This window comes from Anabrus simplex, chromosome 1, assembly GCF_040414725.1.
Source record: "Anabrus simplex isolate iqAnaSimp1 chromosome 1, ASM4041472v1, whole genome shotgun sequence".
Classification (NCBI taxonomy): domain Eukaryota; kingdom Metazoa; phylum Arthropoda; class Insecta; order Orthoptera; family Tettigoniidae; genus Anabrus; species Anabrus simplex.
The window spans coordinates 1,149,651,647-1,149,675,911 of NC_090265.1; the positions used below are offsets into that span (position 1 = coordinate 1,149,651,647).

The 24,265-nt window shown below is 36.2% G+C and overlaps 1 protein-coding gene across 4 annotated transcripts in view; it reads left to right on the forward strand.

Moving 5' to 3' along the window:
* The window catches only part of LOC136858113 (protein PRRC2C), a 708,190-nt gene extending 686,082 nt beyond the window's left edge, over nt 1-22,108 (forward strand). For 3 of the 4 annotated variants that reach the window (XM_067137417.2, XM_067137419.2, XM_067137418.2), the window contains exon 39: nt 20,623-22,108. In XM_067137417.2, coding sequence (XP_066993518.2) covers nt 20,623-20,825 — 203 coding nt within the window. In that variant the 3' untranslated portion in view covers nt 20,826-22,108. The remainder of the gene's footprint in view (nt 1-20,622) is intronic. The other variant, XM_067137420.2, reaches the window with a different exon arrangement.
* Nucleotides 22,109-24,265: the final 2,157 nt, after the last annotated feature.

Here is a 24,265-nt window from a genome sequence, read left to right on the forward strand (position 1 = left end):
ATTAAATATACATTTATTCTCTATTTTATCTGAATTGAAAATTATCTTATTAGTATTATTATCCGTTTTGTATGTGACATTGATGTTCTTTTTTCTGAAAATTTTAGCCAGTTGATAAGAGTGCTTATTTCGAAAAGTTAGAACTATGAATTTCTTTCTCTCTTTAATTAAAGTTGTTTTAGGTTCATTTTTCACTTTATTTATCATTCTATTAATAAATCTGTTGGAATATCCGTTGCTACGAGCGATTTGATGGATTATATTTATCTCTCTATTATAATTCTTCTTAGACATAGGTATGTTCATAGCTCTATTAATTAAACTGTAAAATGTTGCCTTTTTATGTTGACCTGGATGATTGGAGTCATTTCTGATAATAGTATCTGTTTGAGTAGCTTTTCTGAAAATTTGGAAATCAAAATGACCAGAATTTCTAGTAACTGTCAAATCTAAAAAATTTAAAGTCCTATCATTTTCAGATTCCATCGTAAAATGCACTTGTCTATTCAAAGTATTTAAATACTGTAATATACCATCAGGTTTAACCTTTCGTTCATCGATAATAACAAATATATCATCGACGTATCTCAACCATGTAATCAATCCATCTATTTTATCCACTATTTTATTATATTCCATGTAATCCATGAATATGTTAGCTAAAATACCTGAAGCTGGCGAACCCATTGCTAGGCCTTTAGACTGTTTGTAAATTTTGTTGTCAAAAACAAAATAGTTATTTTCCAAAGTAAATTCTAGTAATGTTAAAAATTCTTCAATTTCCACCTTGCTTAATTTGCTGTGTTGCATTAAATTCTTTCTTACTATTTGTATAGTATCTACAATAGGAATGTTGGAGTACATATCTTTGATATCCAAACTATGTATCGTGTAGTAGTCTGTTAGCTCAATGTTTTTAATTCTGTTACAAAAGTCAATAGTATTAATTAGGTGTGTCTGGCTATAAAACTTATAGTGTTCTTTTAAAAATATTTGTATGAATTTGGCCGTCTTATATACTGGACTATTTCTGAAATTAACTATTGGTCTAATAGGAATTTCTTGTTTATGAATTTTCGGTAGTGCCTTTAAAGTAGGTATTTCTGGGTTCATGTTAATTAAACAGTTAGTATCTTTGGAGTCTAATAAAAAAGTTATGTTATTGAGAATTTGTTTAAGTTTTTTCTGCATAGAAGACGTGGGATCTTTTTTTATCAATTCAAAATTATTGCTAGTTAGAAAATTCTTAGTCTTTTCAATATAATCCTGTCTTCCTATCAGTACAATGGTATTACCTTTATCAGCTTTTGTCACAACAATATTATTATTATCTATCTTATTCTTCAATAATTTGATATTCTTATTCAACTCCTCATGGTTCTCTACCGTATGTTCTATCATATTGGATAATGTTCTACTAACTTCGTATCTAAGAGGAATTTGTTCATCAACTGGTAGGTTAGCTATGGCCACTTCAGTTTCAGCTATTAATTTAACAAAATCTTTTCTATTACTATAATTCTCCTTTTCCCAATTGAATTTAGGCCCCTTACTTAAAATGTTAATTTCATTACTATCAAATTGAACTTGGGTTAGATTTCTAAGAGGTTTTTTCTTAGAAATCTAACCCAAGTTCAATTTGATAGTAATGAAATTAACATTTTAAGTAAGGGGCCTAAATTCAATTGGGAAAAGGAGAATTATAGTAATAGAAAAGATTTTGTTAAATTAATAGCTGAAACTGAAGTGGCCATAGCTAACCTACCAGTTGATGAACAAATTCCTCTTAGATACGAAGTTAGTAGAACATTATCCAATATGATAGAACATACGGTAGAGAACCATGAGGAGTTGAATAAGAATATCAAATTATTGAAGAATAAGATAGATAATAATAATATTGTTGTGACAAAAGCTGATAAAGGTAATACCATTGTACTGATAGGAAGACAGGATTATATTGAAAAGACTAAGAATTTTCTAACTAGCAATAATTTTGAATTGATAAAAAAAGATCCCACGTCTTCTATGCAGAAAAAACTTAAACAAATTCTCAATAACATAACTTTTTTATTAGACTCCAAAGATACTAACTGTTTAATTAACATGAACCCAGAAATACCTACTTTAAAGGCACTACCGAAAATTCATAAACAAGAAATTCCTATTAGACCAATAGTTAATTTCAGAAATAGTCCAGTATATAAGACGGCCAAATTCATACAAATATTTTTAAAAGAACACTATAAGTTTTATAGCCAGACACACCTAATTAATACTATTGACTTTTGTAACAGAATTAAAAACATTGAGCTAACAGACTACTACACGATACATAGTTTGGATATCAAAGATATGTACTCCAACATTCCTATTGTAGATACTATACAAATAGTAAGAAAGAATTTAATGCAACACAGCAAATTAAGCAAGGTGGAAATTGAAGAATTTTTAACATTACTAGAATTTACTTTGGAAAATAACTATTTTGTTTTTGACAACAAAATTTACAAACAGTCTAAAGGCCTAGCAATGGGTTCGCCAGCTTCAGGTATTTTAGCTAACATATTCATGGATTACATGGAATATAATAAAATAGTGGATAAAATAGATGGATTGATTACATGGTTGAGATACGTCGATGATATATTTGTTATTATCGATGAACGAAAGGTTAAACCTGATGGTATATTACAGTATTTAAATACTTTGAATAGACAAGTGCATTTTACGATGGAATCTGAAAATGATAGGACTTTAAATTTTTTAGATTTGACAGTTACTAGAAATTCTGGTCATTTTGATTTCCAAATTTTCAGAAAAGCTACTCAAACAGATACTATTATCAGAAATGACTCCAATCATCCAGGTCAACATAAAAAGGCAACATTTTACAGTTTAATTAATAGAGCTATGAACATACCTATGTCTAAGAAGAATTATAATAGAGAGATAAATATAATCCATCAAATCGCTCGTAGCAACGGATATTCCAACAGATTTATTAATAGAATGATAAATAAAGTGAAAAATGAACCTAAAACAACTTTAATTAAAGAGAGAAAGAAATTCATAGTTCTAACTTTTCGAAATAAGCACTCTTATCAACTGGCTAAAATTTTCAGAAAAAAGAACATCAATGTCACATACAAAACGGATAATAATACTAATAAGATAATTTTCAATTCAGATAAAATAGAGAATAAATGTATATTTAATAAATCAGGAATTTACAAATTAACATGCAAACATGTAAACAACGATACATAGGACAGTCCGGAAGAAGTTTGGTTATAAGGTACAAAGAACACGTTAATGCGGTCAAACATAAGATATTCGGCAATGGGAGAACATATGGTTGAAATGAATCATAAATTTACAGACATTTCCAATGACATGAAATTATTACATTCGACCAAAAAGGGAAAACTAATGAATGTTTTGGAAAATTTAGAAATTTACCTTACACAAAAATGTAATTCTGAATCAAGTTCAAATGAGAAAAGTACAGAAGATAACCCACTGTTTAGGCTAGCATATAATCATTTAAGGAACAAAAAGAAGAAGAAAAGAAGAAAAACTTGAAGATCATAAATTTGTATAGTGTTTCTCATTCAGTTCAACCAAAATTGTATGTATTGATCATTTTTATAATATTTCATAAGTTCTCTTTACTCTTTGACATGATGTATTGGGACACAATACTCCTTCAAATTGTAAAACAAAAGATTGTGTCATATTATGTTATTCTTTGATCTAACCACTGATGAAGGGAATGGTTGAGATTTCCCGAAACATGTATGTTTTAATAAATAATGTTTCTTTCATTTAATGAGTGTATTGATCAAGGCGGATTTAAATAAACTATTATAAATAGTTATATTGTACATGAATAAATTAATTATAGAAAGTATAGTCAGACCAGACATCGCTGTGAGTAGCCAAGGTCAATGATTTTAGGTTAGGCTATAGTCTGCGGGTTGCATAAAACTGAGTGAATAGGGGCAGCTGTACCACTCAGTATAGTATGATATCTCATTCCAAGCACAAGCACATCTTTATAGCCCAGTAAAAAGATTGTGACAAAATTATAGGGCTCATTACCCTTTCTTGAAGAGAACTTTTTCATTAGGGATCTGAAGTGCAGCACTTCCTGACGAGATGCTAGAAAAGTGTGGTATAAGGTTGTTTCCTTACCAAGCTAGAAGCACAGCTATTCACAAATTATGCAGGGTTATTCAGCTAAGATGTCCACTCCAAATAAGTCGTGAATAGTTTAAGATACTGACATTCTGTTTTCACTTTCTTTTATGGTATTAAGGGGTTCATAGTTAAACATGCAGAACTTTTCCGGGCCTTTGACAAAATTTATTGGCTCACATGTTTCCATACGAGAACGTTATTTCACGTGATAACTGCTGATGATATACTATCAAGTTTACATTTGCAGTTACTGGTACATCGCACAGCTCGCACTACAGGAGAATAACCCATATAATTTGTTAGTAACTGTAGATAGGATGTACATCTACCTGGGTACCTCGCAATCTTCGACAGGGTAGCTTCTTGTGATGTACACCGGGCCGGAGGTGTTCTGTGACTTTTCCTCATCGTTGATATTATGCGTTTTTAAGTGCCGGATCATCCCTGAAGTATTTCTGCCGACGTATTTTACTTCTTTTGAACAAGAAACACAGCGAGCTGTGCTATGTGACATATCTTCAAAATAACCGGCATCCACGACTTACGCTGCGTTTCGGACATCGTCTTCAAGTTGTCGCATACAATTAGACACAATTACACATTGCACAGTCATATATCAAAGTACCTAATTATGAAGCGAATACTCTATAACATTGTAGGGAATTATTTCCTTCGTCACCAAAATATCGGTAATCGTAAGCAGTGGTCATATGATATTGAACTGGGGTCTGATAACGATGTACACCTATCTGTCGCTAAGAAGTCCACCTGAAATAACTCGTGAAAGGTTTAAGATTCTGACGTTCTGTTTTCACTTTCGTTAATGGTATTAAGGAACTCATAGTTCAACATGCAGTGCTTTCCTAGGCTTTTGACAAAATATATCATCCCACACATTTCCATATGAGAACTGCTGATACTGATGAAGCTTACGCTCGTAGTTTCTGGGACATCGCACAGCTCGCAGCACACGAGAATCAGTCTTGAGAGCATTACCCATCACCCATGTCGAAAGAATTGGAGCAACAGCATGCATTATTCGAACTTGAGACGGGGAAAGATATGCTTTGCTACATATGCAACCACCATTGCACATGAGTAGAACATGCAATCTGAAATACCAGAGTTTGCTCGCCACACATTGCAGGGACAACATTATCGAGATCTCTCAAAATTTCTCGCAAGAAATAGTGCCTGCGCTAGTCTTGAGAAACCTCGAGACCTCGTCTCAGACTGCCCATGACTACTTATATCATAGGGACTAGATGCATAAGGAATGGTTAATAGCATAGAAAGTATTGTACACCATTTCCTGGCATTGTGGGGCTTCGTTGTATTTCTTGTTGGTGTGCAGTTTAGTTGTAGGCATTTTCAAGACCTGCCGATTTGAAGAGTTTCACGAAAGATTCCTCTTCATTCCGTTATCAACAGTCTTGTCTGGGCAGTAATTGTTATAGTGATGGAGAAGCAAATTTGGCAGAATTTGTTATGTTGATGTGGAAATCAGTAAAATTAGATCTATTCTATTCATTAGGAGATTAGTCAGTAGTGTTACAATACTCTAAATGACTGTGATTTAACACACAATCTACCAGTTATAAATTATGCGATTTTAAGAATTTGTCATAAGTTTTTAGTTATGAGTATGTTTGTGAATATTGTCATTTGACTATTATGGAGTAAAATGCAGGAATGGAGCAGTGGTTGTTTTTTCCACTTATGCTTCTCTTGTTATTTATGTATTCTGAGAAAAATATATATACTGGCAAGCCCTGTTCAGTTTCAAAATAGGCGATAATTTAAGACAAGTTAATGGGTCTAAACTTCATATCATCTGAAATCTGTGGTTACCGGTAATTTTAGAGATACCAATTTCAGAACTGCCCGTTGTATTAACTGTACTGGTTCAAATCAATTAAGTTTTATAAAAAGATTTGAATGAAGTTTTATTTATCATTTATTGGTCACAGTATTATTTTGGGCAGCTGAAAACTGCAACCTAAGTCATCGAAAACGATTGTAACAATGAAACAGGGGCATTTAATATTTCTAGTAAACAAACAAATGTATAGTTAATTTGAAGGATCGTCGTAATTATATTCAATTTGTTCATTTCTTATGTTTTCTCTTAATAAAGGAGAAACCTTCTGTTTTGCTGTAACATACAGAGTACTGCTTCTAAATGATGGTTGTCTTTTTGACAGTTTTCAGTCCTGTTGGAAGAATAAAAGAATTTACCTAATGTGGTGACATCATTCTTGTAAAGGTTTTCTTAGTTATAATTAATTCATCATGTTATTCATAATTTCATGTTTTAAATTAATTTTCAAACTGTTAAGTACAATATTGAAATAGACAATGTAGATGGGAAGTAGCTACTGCTCATAGTTGGACATGGAAATTTAAATTAGGTTTCAGCAAGTGTGATTATGTCATTAAACCTTGGCCATTTAATACATGATATTTTTTTTATTTTTTTTAAGGTTTATGAAAGTTATAGTGGTATTATTACATAAGATATAAAACAAATCAAAAACCTTGTTGCGCTACAGCTGTGAGGGCCTCTTCCTACCAGACGACTGCTGCTAAGCCCGAAGGCCTGCATATTATGAGGTGGTCCTTGGTCAGTGTGAGAAATTCTCTCTGTTGTTATTCTTGGTTTTCTAGGCAGGCCACTATCTTACAAACAGCTGCCTGGTAAGAGGCAAGCTCACTACCCCTAGACTGCAGGCAGGCATGTAATATAAGTGAATATCCAATGTATGTTTAATTATTTTGTTCTGAACTTTTTCATTGTTGAGACCTGAAAGAAGTGGCACAAGTCTAGCACTTCTCTTCATTCATCTCTATCATTAGCTCATTAACTGCTTTGTTGTATGTAAGACTGTACAAGATAAATATTAAAACTAAAACAAATCGATAAAATTAAAGACAGTACAGCAGTGTAATTTTATAAAGGATAGCCATTGTTTATATTACAAGATATAAGTTGATTCCAAGAGCTTGAATTTCAACATGTGAAGTTTTTTTTAATTAAAAATAAGTTACTTTATTTTAAGTAATAAAAATGTAACAATAAAACAGTATTCTCAGTTGATAAAAAATGATAGTAATTGTGGACGTAATGAATCATATTTCTTAATCTACTTGTACAGTCAAATTATCTCCATCCTGTCTGTACACCAGGTGGTGGTAAATTGTTTTAGCCAACACACTCTTGAACATGCTTATAGCAATACCTATCAACTGTTGTAAATGAGTATTAAAATCTGACATTATTGCAAGTACAGTAAAACTTATCTTCAATGGAATCACAAGGGACCAGGAAAATTTTACACTAAAAACAGATTTCTGCATAATAAAGGTGTTCTTGAAAATAGTGTACTTTCTCCATTTATTTGCACTAGACACTTGAAAATATATCAAATATTTTTAACAGAATACATTGAACTGATTAGTGAGCACCTTTCTTACCGGAAGAGTAGACACTTGAAAATACACGTGATTTCATTATCAGGAGATATAAAATTGATAACCTATTTTTCCAGCACAGTACTACGTATTTTCTGAAGCAGTGGAAGGAAAACGGGAGGGCATTATTGTTAACGGAATCACAACAAATAATCCACTATGTACAGTTTATATTGTTGTGCTTACAATGAGTGTTGAAGATCTACGAACATTACTAATCTGTGTGGTGTCCAACACAATGCTGCAACAGGTTTGTGTTTAAATAAATAAATAAATAAACCATAAAAAGTAATGGTTGTAATCATACGTGTCATTTAACCTGTTTTGACAGTAGCTAGCATATATCACTGGAACAAGTCCAACACTTTAAGTATTGTGGTTATGTACTTGAACACAACTGAAACAATGCTGTTTGTCTTTAGGTCCTGGATTGAACAGGGAAGAATTGCATTCAAGAGAATGGGTGAAGTCCTCTTATTTAATCTCCATCTCGGTTTACTTGGTGTTATGTATTCTTTGTCGTATTGTACGATACTGTAGCCTGGACCTTAACAGAGAACACCAACAAAAACTTAAATCCTTCAAGATGCATTGCTATAGATTGCCTGCTCAGAATATCATTGGTTGATAGAATATGTAACATGGAAGTACTACAACACATGAACAAAGAACTAGAGGTCACACACAACACCAAAAAGAAAAAAATGATACGTGCAGACTTCTTCAGCTTATCTTATAAAATGAGATTGAAGGAAAGAGAAGTAGGAGAAGAAGAAGTTCTTGGTTGTAGAATCTACTAGAATGGTATGGATACAGTAACCCCACACTTTTCCAACTTGCTGAGAACAAGAATCAGATTGGGGGACATCCGATCACTATATGGTACAGGAAGATCTGTAGTACTATACATTCTCCAGTCTTCAATCTCCAATCATTTGCTTCTCTTCTTTTTCAACTAGTGAGAATACTGAACATTACGTGGTGAATTCCAAAAATGATATTCATAGTGTAGAGTCAAACAGTTTTCTCAACTGAAATGCTTGATTGCCTGACGTTCACAAAAACTTTAGCCTCAGAAATTACATCGAACATATCCAAATAATTGTATCACTAGGCAAATTCTTGTAGATCCTTGAAACTTCTGGCAACATGTTGATAAGTCTTCTATCTGCAATCAATTGTTACTTTTCTTTTTCAACTAGTGAGAATACTGAACAACGGGTGGTGAATTCCAATGATGATATCCATAGAGTAACATACTTTAAAGAGAGAGCCATATTTTTTCAGTGTTGATTCAATTAATACAACTTTAAAGGTTTTCAGTCTGTAGAAACATTAATTGTAACATAAAAAGCATTTATGGTTTTTTACTGGTTTTTTTTTTTATAGTGTTCTGTGTGTTATAATTAAGGCTCGGACCGGGCGAGTTGGCCGTGCGCGTAGAGGCGCGCGGCTGTGAGCTTGCATCCGGGAGATAGTAGGTTCGAATCCCACTATCGGCAGCCCTGAAGATGGTTTTCCGTGGTTTCCCATTTTCACACCAGGCAAATGCTGGGGCTGTACCTTAATTAAGGCCACGGCCGCTTCCTTCCAACTCCTAGGCCTTTCCTATCCCATCGTCGCCATAAGACCTATCTGTGTCGGTGCGACGTAAAGCCCCTAGCAAAAAAAAAAAATTAAGGCTCGGATGTTTAGGAAAAGTCATATTTTTTCTTTGTCTCTTATTTTCTTGCCTGATAGGATTTTGGTGCAAATCAGGCAATTATAGTCACAATTAAGTGATTTTTATTGGTCATATAAGTGCATATTTTGGCTATTTTTTGTCATAAAGTCATATTTTGAGCTATTTTTGTAGAAACGTCATATTTCGGCGGTTTGACGACAGCTGTGCCTCTGCAAAATCATCTTCAACTTACCGAATGCGAACTAATGTTCACAAAACTGCTTCTCGGTATCACATCTGCAGTTAATGCAAGTGGAATACTCTGCTTCTTCTATCAAGATTGCGCAGGAATTGTTTTCCAACAGTTGTCAGAAAGTGTGGCATATATTAAGTCGAACTTAGGAATTATATTGAGCGCAATTACTCGTTTAGAAGCTACTAGCCTAGAAATTCATGCAAATATTGAAATTGTTAGAAGTATTGAACTTTCAGTACAACAATTACATGGAATATCTGGCGACAGTGTAAAACAAAAACTTCAAAACGTGCTTAATTGAAATAACGGTTTTTGTTGTGCGTACAAGATAAATGATGATGATAGAGGTGAAGGTACCAGTACGGTTTAAGTTGACTGCTTACTCGACAGCAGTGATGTAACATTATTTAAATATGCACCAATGATGTCTTGTGACGTATAAAGGAGCCTCTTCTTAGAAGAATGTGTTAAGTGATAATCGGAGGTCTTTCCGCCTGATGCTTTGAAGATGAATCTTGTCATACACTTCAGTTTCACCCACGGAGAAAAACTAAAAAGATAAGTGAGTTTGCACTATTTTCCCTGCAGCCCTATCATATTGTATTGAAAGATATCTACTTAATTCGTTTCGTGGTGTTCAGTTTAAGTAATATTAATGGAATCTTAGGCTTAAACATTCCAAAATACTTTTTTTTTTTTTTTTTAATATATTGACTTCTATTTTTCTTGTATTTCAAACCAACACATTTTGATTTTTAAAATTTTATGTGATCTGATAGTCTTAGCGAAATTAGTACTTTATAAGTATGTATTCACAAATGTTTGATAAGTGAATCAAGGACAATTGACCGTGAATAACCTCTAAACATGTATATTCAGAAAATGAATATGAAAGTAATACTCAAGAATTTAGTTAATAAATATGAATCAAAGGGATTGCCGTTTCAATTTAAAATTTATTTTAAAATGTACATATTCAGATTAATCACTTTTAGGTCATATTTTGTGATTTTTACATCATATTTTGTCACTTTTGAGGTCATATTTGCTTGCTTATTTGGGCTATTTTTAGGTCTGAAACATCCGAGCCCTAGTTATAATAAGTGTCTCAAAGGCTTTAAGCCGGCTCCGTGGTGTAGGGGTAGCGTGCTTGCCTCTTACCCAGAGGTCCCGGGTTAGATTCCCAGCCAGGTCAGGGATTTTTACTTGGACCTGAGGGCTGGATCGAGGTCCACTCAGCCTACGTGATTAGAATTGAGGAGCTATCTGACTTTGAGATAGCGACCCCGGTCTAGAAAGCCAAGAATAACGGCCGAGAGAATTCGTCATGCTGACCACACGACACCTCGTAATCTGCAGGCCTTTGGGCTGAGCAGTGGTCGCTTGGTAGGCCAAGGCCCTTCAAGGGCCGTAGTGCCATGGGGTTTGGTTTGGTTTGGAAAGGCTTTAAAGTTGTATTAGATTAACATATAGAAAGTGGATTGTTCAATCGGACAAAGAAAATACCCAGCAGTTAATCCCCATAACAAGGAGACTGGGAAAGAAGGAAAATACTGTGTCATTTGTAGTAACTACCCTGGCATCACTGGCAGTGTAGAATGTATAGGATGGTTAAAATATTGCTAAATGATCCACTTGGAGGATTATAATTTTCGTTTAAGGCCATATTCTGGCTTCCATTTCCGCTCAGTCCAAGGTAATTTTTACATTTTATGCCGAAGTTAGATGACGGTAATTTTCCATTAAAGGCAACTTTCTGCTTAATGGAGTTTAAGGTATATTTTACTGTATTTTCCATTATCTTAGACTAGTATTGGTAGCTTGGGGTGTTACTTGCAATTTATCCGGCTACTACTCAGCTTCCAGCGTTTTCAAAATTTTGTTGCGAATGACATTCAGTTTTTTAATACATGAGAATTACTTGCACTTTATCTTTTAAATTAGTCCACTATCAAACATCTCAGTGTCCAATCGGTAGGACAAGCTGGTCACAGACTTGCACTTACTGCTATGTTCAAAACCATAACGCTCTTCATTCATTACATTGCATGCTGTGTATAGTGCGTTAACTTCATCTTGTTGAAAATATTTAAGCATCCTTTCTTCAATCATTGGTAGGAAAAACGCATCAAGAATGAGTTCAGTGTGTTGGTTGAATATAATGTCAGTTTTAAAATTCATATTGCTGTAATAGCACACTGAAAGCCACTTTTTCAATTATAGGATAATTTCCATTGGTTAGTCTTGGGTTACCTATACCAATTATTTTGCAAATTTATACGTCCTTATAAATAAAACCATACCTTTATCAGTAAACACGAATTCAGGGTTTAATTCACTATCATTCTCTCGCTGACGGAACCTGTTGTATACTGTACTCTTGAAGCTGTATCCCTTGGATTTAATCTTTGTTCTTGTGCAACTTCGTAAATCTCAAATTGCAGTTCTTTGGTTGCCTTATATATACTGTGGCCATCTGACGAGAAGTTGGATGCATTACATAAAATCAGCTTCATGGTCCGTATCGCACTTCAATAGATTCACAATGAAGTATTTATTTATTTTCCACCTAGTCGATACAATGATTGCCTAAGGCAATTTTTATTGGTCAAAAGTGGTACATGTTTCGTATATTATCAACATCTTCAGCCACATAACACAGTTTAGATGAAAAATATAAAATTGACAAAGTAATGCTTTAGAGGAAGTGTCCTTGAAATTAACATAAGATTGACAAGATTAAAACAAACAATCTTATGTTAATTTCAAGGACACTTCCTCTAAAGCATTACTTTGTCAATTTTATATTTTTCATCTAAACTGTGTTATGTGGCTGAAGATGTTGATAATATACGAAACATGTACCACTTTTGACCAATAAAAATTGCCTTAGGCAATCATTGTATCGACTAGGTGGAAAATAAATAAATACTTCATTGTGAAAGTTGGATGCATGCGGGTTAAGGGGTGCGGAGGGTAAGCATGACTGCTGTGCATGCGCCAGTCTCCAGTCTCAAGGTCCGACAATAACCTTGGCTAAATGGTTCGCGTGCTGGCCACAGGGGTCCCGGATTCGATTCCCGGCAGGGCCAGAAATTTTAACCATAATTGGTTAATTCCGCTGGCACGGGGGCTGGATGTATGTGTCGTCTTCATCATCATTTCATCCTCATCATGACGAGCAGGTTGCCTACGGGTGTCAAATCGGAAAGACCTGCATCTGGTGAGCCGAACTTGTCCTCGGACACTCCCAGCACTAAAAGCCATCATCCTTATCATCATCATACTGTAAGTACTGCATAATTAACAGTTTAATAATGAACACTTATCTCTGTCAGATAGCTAGCACTGTTTATCGTGACTAATGTTTGTAGGTTAGTGTAGAATATCTTGTTACTCATGCCATGCCTACAAGTCAGTTGAAGTGCTGTCACATTCGAGATGACGCTCAAAGTAATCCTCTCGCACATGGCCAAGTTTAATCTTCAAATAATTCAAGGTCGAAGAGTGTGACCAGGAAACAATATTTAATAACCTACTGGTCCGAAATACGCTACTTAAGCTGGCATTTGTTTTAGAAAGTGTGTGGTCTGCAAATAATGCGCTCATTCTTTCATGGACCCCAGTGCAATTTGTTGTCTGGTGTTTTACACACCTTATACACAGTTGTTGTTTAATACGCCGCAGTGGAAAAGCTTTTCGAATTTGGTCTGTCGTCTTTCTCACGCCTTTTAATACTCATCTTTAGAAACTGTAGATAGCCCTTCTCTTTCACTATACCCATACATACATGACTCAGATCGAAAGTTCTGATTCATGTATTCAATAGTATGTTTTCTCGCTCACCTCATTCTCTTTCCTTGTCCCCTGCAGAAACATCCAAACGAGGTTTTACTGAATAAACCTCTTGAGGTCAGCCATCCTTTCAGCGCCATATTTTTTAAAATAATGTTATTGATTTTACGTCCCAATAACTGCTTTTGTGCTTTTCGGTGACACCGATGTGCCAGAATTTATTCCCGCGGGAGTTCTTTTACATGCCAGTAAATCTACTGACACGAGGCTGATGATGTTTTTGAGCACCTTCAAATACCACCGGACTAAGCCAGAATCAAACCTACCAAGCTGAGGTCAGAAGGCAGGTCTGAGCCACTCAACCCAGACTGCCGTATTTTGAGATGTATCACATTGTTACTTAATTTCAGTACACAACATTAAATTAATAGATTGTTTACTTCGGCCTTTATTTCCAACTACTGTCAGCCAGGGTAGTTACGCATTTATTACGGGAACATGTTCTCTTTCATTTTCGAATTGTGTTTACAGTCGACGAGTATTACTAATCGACTCTGACATTCCCTTCGAGTTCGAATGATGATGAAAGAGCTCGCTGGAGTCTATAAATATTGATAATGGAAATAATAACGCACACTTAATCGCTCGTAATAACGGATGCACTATTGATAGGGTTCTTGCTGTAACCGAAGGATAATACAGTTTAATATAGGAATTTTCAAGGGACATAAAAAAAATCTGTCGTTACAACGGAGTTCTCGCTATGTGCCGTACTCGCTATAGCGGACTTCTGCTGTATTGTACTTACTTTTTACTACAAAAGTAAAGTAACTATTTAGGACTGGGTTGTGAGTCCCCAGCAGCGACGTTGTACACTTCTGTCTGTCCTACATGTTATAAAAGGTACATTTATAAGATTCCACATCTCAAGTTTTTAAAAGTGATGGGACAGTGTTCTAGTTCTATTAACGTTCTAACATGCCAATAAAATCTTGAAGTTTAGTTCTCTAAGATGTTATTTGCAATATTGAACTCCATAAAATAGGGCACAAGATCAGATGTGATCACTGGACCACTTGACAGACTTGTGTTGGTAACCTCTTGTAGAGCCCAATGCCTTGGGTGGGGTTTATCCAGCAAGTATGGTACCAAAGGAGTTGCTTGTTAACTGGAATATACCATGGATTTTGTCAGAAATCTGCAATTAAATACTACAAGGCTATATGTGGTGTAAAATACCACATGAAAGGTCAGAATTAATGCATGTATATACAGTATATTGCTGTCTAGGTATAGCAACTGTTCAAATTAAATACCATCAGTTGAAGATATGTTAAATAACTTGAAGCATACAGTATTGCCAAACAAATTAAATGATAAAATAGTGCAAACGAAGTCCTATGCTGAATAACCAAATAAGTGGTCACCCCAAAATCTATGTTAAAGTACTTCAATTTTGGCAGGGAAACTGGGTCGTATGGCAACAGTTTTTATTGTGATGGTGAACACCCAGGTTGTGGCAAGGCAGGTGAAGATTTTAACTTCTTAAATGAGGCCGATATCCACCCGTTAACGCACGCCTCTCTGATGTTTTAGGAATTTGCTTTTGATACAATGCAACTATTACATCGTGAGTTGACGTGTATGAACATTGCTCCGCAAATCGAATTAATGTTGTCAATCCTGTGTCTGCTTCTTTCCATTATATTTGCGCTGTTGGCAGAGAGTTTTCTACGACTACTAGTAATACTGCTGCTGCTGCTACTACTACTACTACTACTACTACTACTACTACTACTACTACTACTTCCTCATCTTGGTGTTAGTACCAGTGATATACCTAATTGATTATTTCATCATCATCATCATCATCAAGGGAGAATGCGATGGGAGCAGAGCTGTCGGTATTCAGTCAATCACAAACTTCTCTCTCATCAGACAGAAAGTTTTTCTTTTGTAGCATATTGATTATTTCAGATACACCGTGCCTTTCTGGTGGCAATGGGAAGCCTATGCAATTTTCGTCACTCTCATTGTCGAATATTAGCATGGGCATACTTTACGCCAACAATAATGCGTCCCTCCTTGTAACCCAGGTGAGAAAAGTCATTCTTTGGTGTGAACGATTTTTGAAAGTCTTTCACACTTCCTGCATAGTTAATGCATCTCAGCATGAAAAGAGACCGATAGTTCATTTTGATGTTTTGCGTAACTTCTTGGACCATGGACTGTGGGAGACTCATGACATTGTTTGAGAGAAATAAGATGCGAATGTTCCCACAGACTTAAGTCTTCAGCAGGAGGATGAGCACAACAGTTGTCCAGCAAAAAGCGCACAGTACTTTTGGGTGATAAGCCATTTTCAGATAAATGTGCCCTTACACTTCGCACAAACACTTCTCGAGGATACGATGTGAACAAATTAACATCCATCCTAGCATTCTTTCGAACCCTGTTATCCACAGGGATGCTCAAGACATTTTCAAATCGTGATTTTGGCATTTCCATATTGCCGTTGGCTTCACTTTGTATGTACCTGCAGCATTCGCTCAAAACAGAACAGTCTTGCTGTCTTTGTTCTGTTTAACCCCTCAGCGCCGACCTCTATACATTGTATAGACCCTCTTTTCTTCTGTAGCCGCCGACCTCTATACGTGGTATAGACCCATACATGGTTTCGCATTTACGGCTATAGCGCGAAGAGTTTTGGAGTTATGGATTTGCAAATTGTTTTGTTTCCAAGAAGAAACGTTGGGGTTTATCAGTGTTGTGACTGTTGTAAAATAAGAATTGAAGATCGTTAAAATGTAGTTGTTTTTGCAAGGGTAAATATTTGTCAAGTAAGTCTGAGCAGTAGTAATCTCTGCTTTTTTTAAAGCCTGTTTGCTTCATTCTTTCCCACGTAATAAAATAAAGAAATTATGATCGGAGAAGTTTGTCTTTTTGCATGATGATCTTTGCTCTATTTGTACATTGAGAGTGCGAATTATTTATTACATTGTCTTTATTTCTCGGCTTGTAATATTTTCTTAACTCTCCACGAGCGCTCTGTGTAGGCATCAGTTAGTGCTGCTTTCTGTCATACGATACGAGAACCAGTTGTTCATGGTATATATCTCGCTTGAAAGACGATGTCTCGACCTTTTATCTGAAATATCTATCGAGTTGGTTTGTTTCGTCATGAATGTTATTCCCCTCATTCAGTTTCGTCCTGCTGCTTTCGGTCTCGCTGCAGCTTCATCAGGCCGTGTGACGCGCCGTGCTCAGCTGTGGTTTGACTGACAGTAATGTGCTTGACATATTGTATAATTCAGATGAAAGTTTAGTCGGAAGTAGTAGTGACAGTATTAGCAGCAGCGATAATGAAATAAATGATGCGGCTGTGGCGTATGCAGTGATAAATTATGAGAGTGGCGATGAGGAGGAACCAGTACTTGGAAATTTTGTGTAGGAGACTATTGATAATTATACATGTCAAAGGGAAGTTTTCAACAGTGAATTCGGATTCCTAAATTGCCTAATAATATCCAGACAAGTCACAGGGACAAACACTGAGCAGCTAGGCCTATCTTAGCGGGTTCAGCTGGACGAAGGTTTGTTTACAAAATAAGCTCGCTCGGACGGGGAACAAAATATTCAAGGCCAGTACGCATCAGATAATACAGTTCCAAGGTTGCAGGAAACACATTTTATCCTGAAATTATCACCCACGGGTGAGAAATACAAACCTCAGAGACGTATCGTGCGTTCAAAACATGGCAAAATGACGACGTCGGTGTACTGCTGCCAGGAGTGTGATGTGGGTCTCTGTCTCGAAGAGTGCTTCGAACTCTATCACATGAAACTAAATTACTACGGTAATGTGAAACAATTATGTCATTATATGCATTTACGTAGTTCTATCATAAGGAATTCAAAATTTCGTAAATATCGGGCTACTCTTATACTTGTAGTAACGCTTTAAGTGTATCGATGTATTTCAGTCGCGCGTAGTTGAAATCTCATCCGGCCGCGGGGTAGGAAGCTGCTAAAATGGCTGCGACGCTGAGGGGTTAAATCCCTTTGGCAATGTTTCACTTGCACAGGCAAGAGTTTTTGTTGGATGACACCTCCAAAACAATCCTGTCGTGTTAGCATTATAAACTTGCTCTGCACTAAGGCCCCCATTCTCAATTATTTAATTTCCTAAGTGTTTCTACAAATTCACCAGCAGACTTCTTTGGCACTTTTCTGTTCACCTGAAACACCTAGTTTCTTTGAAATGTTCAAGCTAACCTATGGAAAAAGAAAACAGTCACTTGGAATATCCATTTTCTTATGCATTTTCCTTGTGTATTCTTGCAGCATTGGCCCTGAAATGCATGCACCTTCCTATGTCTTTATGTGGAGAAACAACTCATAAAGCACACAATCCAAATTTTCATTATGAGACTGATGAAGAGTTTTGTCTTTCCCAATTCCAAATTAATCACAAAACTTTGAAGCAGACCACCTTGTTTTTTTATCTTAAACTTTCCGAATGATATTCTTCTGTTAGTTGTCCCCTACTAACTTCTTTTTTCTGTTTTCTCCAGCATTTCTAGCTTTTGCTTAAGTGTCACTCTTGGCATAGTTATCCACCTTGCTGCAATTTTGCAACTTGGGTACAGAAATCATACGCATGCACTAAATGTTATTCCACTCTTGGCTATTGAATGGCATTAGCAGATCTATTAATAATGGCGGGAACAATAATGACCTTCAGACATTGAAAGCAGCTGTGTTCGTGTGACCACAGGCTGCTATTTTTATTTTTTTTTCCACCCATAAGTGGAAGCTTTTTTAGATTGCCAATAAAAGGAATTCTACCGTATTAAATGCCATAGCACTGGCTGTGTGTGAAAAATAAAATCTAGTTGCCTTGTTTATTCTAGTCAAATTGGAGCAGGTCATCTAGCATGATTTTGAATTCTTACAATATCCTTTTTCAAATGTATGCTGCACTTTTGTGTCCAGTCACAGGTGTACTGAATAGAAAGTATTGATGAGTAGCATTCCTTGATTTAACTTCAACTTGACCGAGTACATCAACACATTTTCATGGCAACTTTCCACGTATGGTACTGTTACCCCATTTCCAACAGAAATAATATATTCAAGGTGTGTATGAGACTAAAGCAAAATTTGACAGCATTTTTTGCATACAGGCAGACAGTTGACTTATAAATGGAATGGTGATTAGACAGCTTGGTGTCCACGATCATTAACTCTTTTGATGCCAGGTTGTAATGTAGTCGTGCTGAGAATACCAAGACAGTTTTAATGAAATGCACACGCTAAGGAAAAATATTCTCCTACTTACATTTTGGGAGGTAAATCCCCTTTTTTTTCCATAGCACACAAGTGAATAGAGAACATGTGAGTGTGACAGTAATTGCATTAGAGTTATTCTTCATATAAAAGTGTACGAATGTTTCATTATTTTTTGAAAAATTAAAATTTGATATAATTTTTACATTTACAGTGTATTTTTATCATGGGTATGATACCTTTGGGAGAATATTCAGCTAATTTTGAATTAAAAACTAATGTTTTATGCCATTCTTGATAATACCTTTTGAGAATTACTCATTTTTACAAAATTATACACGCGCAGGCAAAATAAACAATAACCTCTTCTTTACTTTGAACACTTGTCCGTCGATAAATGATTCTCTAATGAATCGCTTAATATTGTCCGGCCTCGCGGTGTAGGGGGCAACACATTCGCCTGTCACCCGGCGGCCCCGGGTTTGATTCCCGGCCATGTCAGGGTTTTTTTGATTGTACATGATTAATATCCCTGGCCTAGGGACTGGGTGTTTGTGTCGTCCTCAACATTCCTTTCCTCACATTCAACACTATACTTCTGCAATTACAATTATACGCAGGTTCAAAATCATATGGTGCAAATAGTGGTAAAAGATCTACAGAGGTCGACGCCACGAACAAATATCTTTTTTTTTTAAATCAATGTTAAAGCATAGCGTATTTTAATCATCTTTCATATACTTATCCATCCTTCCACTATTGGAAGTAAATAAACATATTAACAAGCGAGATAACAAGCGACACAAACTGGTAGAGTGCAGGGCTACCACGTGCGAAACATACAATGAGTCGAAGGAAGGCTGTTATAAAACCTCACTGATATGGATATCGCATGTTATTGATATTTTCAGAGAGCGAAAGCTTTAATCTTTCCAGCTGTATTACTTATGCAATTGTGCAGCAGGAATTGAAGATACAGGCGAAAGAAAACCGTGGCTGACAGATCAGCCTCCAGTATTTTCAGCAGCAAATCGCATGGCCGATAGATCGGCTGCCTGGCACTACTAGAGGTTAGGCGTCAAGTCTATATGGCCAGACACCAAGGTCAGCCATATCAGTCCTGTTGGTTGAAAAAAAATTCTCGATCAGAATGTTGGCCAACAGAGCAAGAAGTGATGATGTGCAATTTTTAATCTCTAGATTCCATGCGAAAAGCCTAGATTCAATCCAGACCTCTCTGCAAGTTCATATTGGAGTGAGGACATATAACACTGTTGATGGTGATTCGCCTGTTAGACTGATACATTTAGCCTTGAGCAGACCCCTTGTTGCTGTTCAACAAGAATAGGCTGTATATTGACACCGGGTTTCACTCTCTCCCTGCCTGCTATCATATATTAGGTCATTCATTTCATCTCAGCCCCTCTGATGAGGTTGATGTGAGGAAGGGCAATCCGGTCATAAAAACTCGCAACAAAGATGCATCCTTCTTCACACCCCAACCCCGTAGAGAAGCAGGACTAGGGTTGGACATTCATACAAATGTAATAGTAAGATCCTATAGAGATTCGACACTGCAAACCTTTTGTTTCAAATGTTGTGTTCTATGTAGAAGCACACATTACAGGGCTGTCGCATCATTAAATGTATTGTTGTGGATAAGTAGCACTTGTGCTATGTTTGATGCAATTAAAATGAAAGCAAGGTGAAGTAAATTTGGGAAGTTGTGATCATGCACAAAATCCTGTATTTATGTATTCTTCAGAGCCTAGGTATCTTAGAATGATGCTTAAAAGTAGAAGGTAGGATGTAAATTACTTTTAACTCAAACAGTTTGCAGGTATGAATAAAGTACTGGTTTTGTCCTTCTATGGGCGAGTTGCTACTTCCTGTCTCTGGTTTCCTGTATCTGCTTGTAGGATTACCAGTTTATTTTGACTTGCAGGAGGCAGTATGAAGATGGAAGGTGTAACTGATGGCAAGGGTGACAATGTTGGTGAAAGCAAGCTTGTGGAAAACAACACTGCGACAAGTACCAAGTCACCAGTGACTAGCAGTGCATCACAGCAGCAACAGCAGCAGCAGCAGCAGCAGCCTGCTGAGAATGGAAAGGAAGAGAATACACCCCCAACAGCCTCTGCAGAATAGTGTTGATGGCTTAAACTATTCTATATATGGAATATGAATATTGCTATTCACTTTAGACTTTTAAAATCCTAACAGAGTTCTAGCTCAGATAAGCTTTGCCGAGAAACAAGCAATATTCTCTCAACATGTCCTTGTGATTTCTTCCCTGTTGAAACAGTAGATGACATTTCATGATTTTTCCCTAATGAATGTGAGTGAACAATGAAGAGCTTTTTTGTTTTAGATTAGGATGAAATGAGGAAGAATTTTTGGTGGTATTATTTTTTAAGACTTCCCTCTAAATATTTCCCAGAAGTTTATGCCATTTCAAAATATGAAGAAAACAAGATTGTCGTTAATCTAATCTTTGTGATACAGAAGGCAATGTGTGTGTGGTTAATTGTGATGTTGAAAGAATGTATTTGCTTCTTTGTACACCCGTAAATAGACTTCTCCAATGAGAAATCAATCCAGGTGATGCTTATCAGAGGTGATCAAATATAATTAGTCCCAGTGCAGTGAGTTTGTGAAGAAATAAAGAAGTGTTAATTTTAATTGGGTTTGGGTTTCAAACATCAGAAATATTTCCATTGCCTTTTGGCAAATTATTTCTTGTTATTAATCCAGTCTTTTTTAAAAAGAAAACCCAGAAGCACAATCATAGCACAGAAACGACGTGGAAGAAAACTTTTAGGGTGTACCGGACCTGTGAAGATTACAAGATTATTTTGTGCATCTACAGAATGGTGGTGTTAATGAAGCTATGTAATATGGAGAGAGACTTTCAAAGGTGGTTAAATGAAGAAGTTATATCATGTTCAAGATCATGCTTTCACGTCTCTGCACAGTATTTAAAATGCAATTTACCGTTGGTCTTTATAGCTATTGTTGAGAGTGAAGGAGAATTTCCTGTTGTGTATGTTTATCAGGAACTCAAGGGAGACTTCATTAGTTAGTCAGAACATAGAAAAAATGATGAACTCTTCTCAGAAGAACTCTTAAGGTTTCACCTTACTTTTTCCTGCCTGCTGGCTCTTCAGAAGTGTGTGCGCGTGCGTTTTGTATTCAGGAATCATTCAAGGCGAATATTTTCGCACTGCAAGATGTGTGGTTAAGGTTATTTTTAATATGTATAACTTTTGCTTTCTCAACGATTCATTTGTTTCTATATTCGTCCCTGTTTTTATCTCCTCGTAAGATGTGTATTGTTTAATGAAGGAAAAGTGACTGGACGACTCAAGTTGAAGAAAAATGTGATGAACTGAAAATAATAAAGCCTTCGTTCGACTCTTGATACCTTGTTAGCTGTTGTTGTTGGTTTTTTTTCCCCCTTTCTTTTTAGTTGATCTTAGGAGCAATAAATTTGGAAGAAAGTTCAATAACAAAATTCCCTTAGAAATTAAATTTTTAAATAAACAGAAACTTAACTCCTGGTCATCTGTTAACCATTATAGTCTTAATTAACAGTTTTCCTCTAATTCTATAACAATACGAATTTCATTTGCCCAAATTACATTATCTGGATGAATTCTATTGTAATATACCATACATAAGAATTCAGTCCACCATGTGTCCCTTCCATAGACCTGGATATCATTGTCACTAATGTAAAGTATAAAATCTACAGAACAAAGGATATTGCCCTCTATTTAGTGAAATTTTGGGTCTTTCTATTTTTCCTATCTTTTTTTTATGGTAAGTGTTCATTATTGCTTGCTGTAACAAGGTACGTTTTTTCCAAGCACTTACATTAACATGATTCCCTATTTTACTGCAGTGAATATAGGAACAAGAACAATTGCTAATCTGATTTGAGATTGAAGGTGAGTACCAAAATTCCCCTATCACACCTGGTGGAAGGTAAACGCGGCGTGAAGGCTGGAAAATATTATTTTACTGTGCAATAGATTTGGTAGGTCATGCCCACGGGAGGGGAAACCTGCCATGCTGAAGAAGAGGAAGTTTCATGGCAAGAATATTACTTCCACTCCCAACAGAATTTAACTTTGGTAACATTCGTAAAGTACTATTTGAATGTTTTTGCAATCGCATTGATGAGTCCATGCAGTACAGGTTGTCCGCTTCCTCTGCGGATATTCACATTCCTGAGAGGCTTTTGAACTGGGCTGTTCTTCTTCTTTTGAGACCACTTTAATCAACCCTTTGGTTTCTTGATAGGAACAGTCAGAGCTTTGCGGTCCTCCCAGTAATTCTTCTTATGTGTTGATATTCTTGCTCTTTCTTGTGTAAAGAATATTCTAGTTGGGATTTTCTTCTTTCTGAATGTAAAGTCATATTTTTAAGTGGTTTTACTTTTTTCTTAACCTTAGTGTCATCCGCTGTAAGGCCAATTTCTTTCAAATCCTCCCTAATTTCCGATATACAGCGTTGTTAGGTACTCTTCGATTGCCTATCTTTTTGATAGCTTTTATTGATAAAGTTCGTCTTTCGGTCTTCTGTAATCTGTTAGTTTTGTATTGTTCGTTTAGATGGAATAATTTTTCTGCGACATGTGGCTTCTGGCTTTATGACTGTATTGTAATGTTCGAATTTTGCATTAATGGATAAGCATTTCCTTTTGTAAGTTTCCCATGTTAATTTTTGTCCCCACCGGGCGAGTTGGCCGTGCGCGTAGAGGCGCGCGGCTGTGAGCTTGCATCCGGGAGATAGTAGGTTCGAATCCCACTATCGGCAGCCCTGAAGATGGTTTTCCGTGGTTTCCCATTTTCACACCAGGCAAATGCTGGGGCTGTACCTTAATTAAGGCCACGGCCGCTTCCTCCCAACTCCTAGGCCTTTCCTATCCCATCGTCGCCATAAGACCTATCTGTGTCGGTGCGACGTAAAGCCCCTAGCAAAAAAAAATTTTTGTCCCTAACATAACTTGTTCGCCTGTTGTGAAATAGCTGATCAAATTTATTGTGCTCATTCGAAAATACACTTTGAATTCGTCATGGGGCAACAACGATTGAAACAATGTAGACAGTTCACCATTTAAATTTCTAGGTAAATTAGTGTTGTGAAACTAAAATCTTCCATTTTGCTGATTTTTCCCTTTCAGCATCTTCATCCAACAGGGCAACAGCTAACAAGCAATCCTGTAGTTGCCTTTGGCTGGGCCAACACTTTACACACAACAGACTGACTGACAAGTTTTGACGAACCGCTGTCCAAATGGCAAGGCACATTTCCAGTAGGTATGAGCACATACAGGAGAAATTCTTGGAATTTCCTCTTCCCATGTCTCCCTTCTGGCAAGTGTGAGCGAGCCATGGAGGAAACTTGCTTCATACCATTCATAGTGCCTTAATGATGGATTTTATCATACGGGGACCTACTGGCTCCTTGGCTGAGTAGTTAGCGCAGTGCTCTTTGGTTCAGAGGGCCCCAGGTTCTATTCCTAGCCAGATCAAAGATTTTAACCTTAATAGGTTAATTCTCTTGGCTCAGAGACTGGGTGT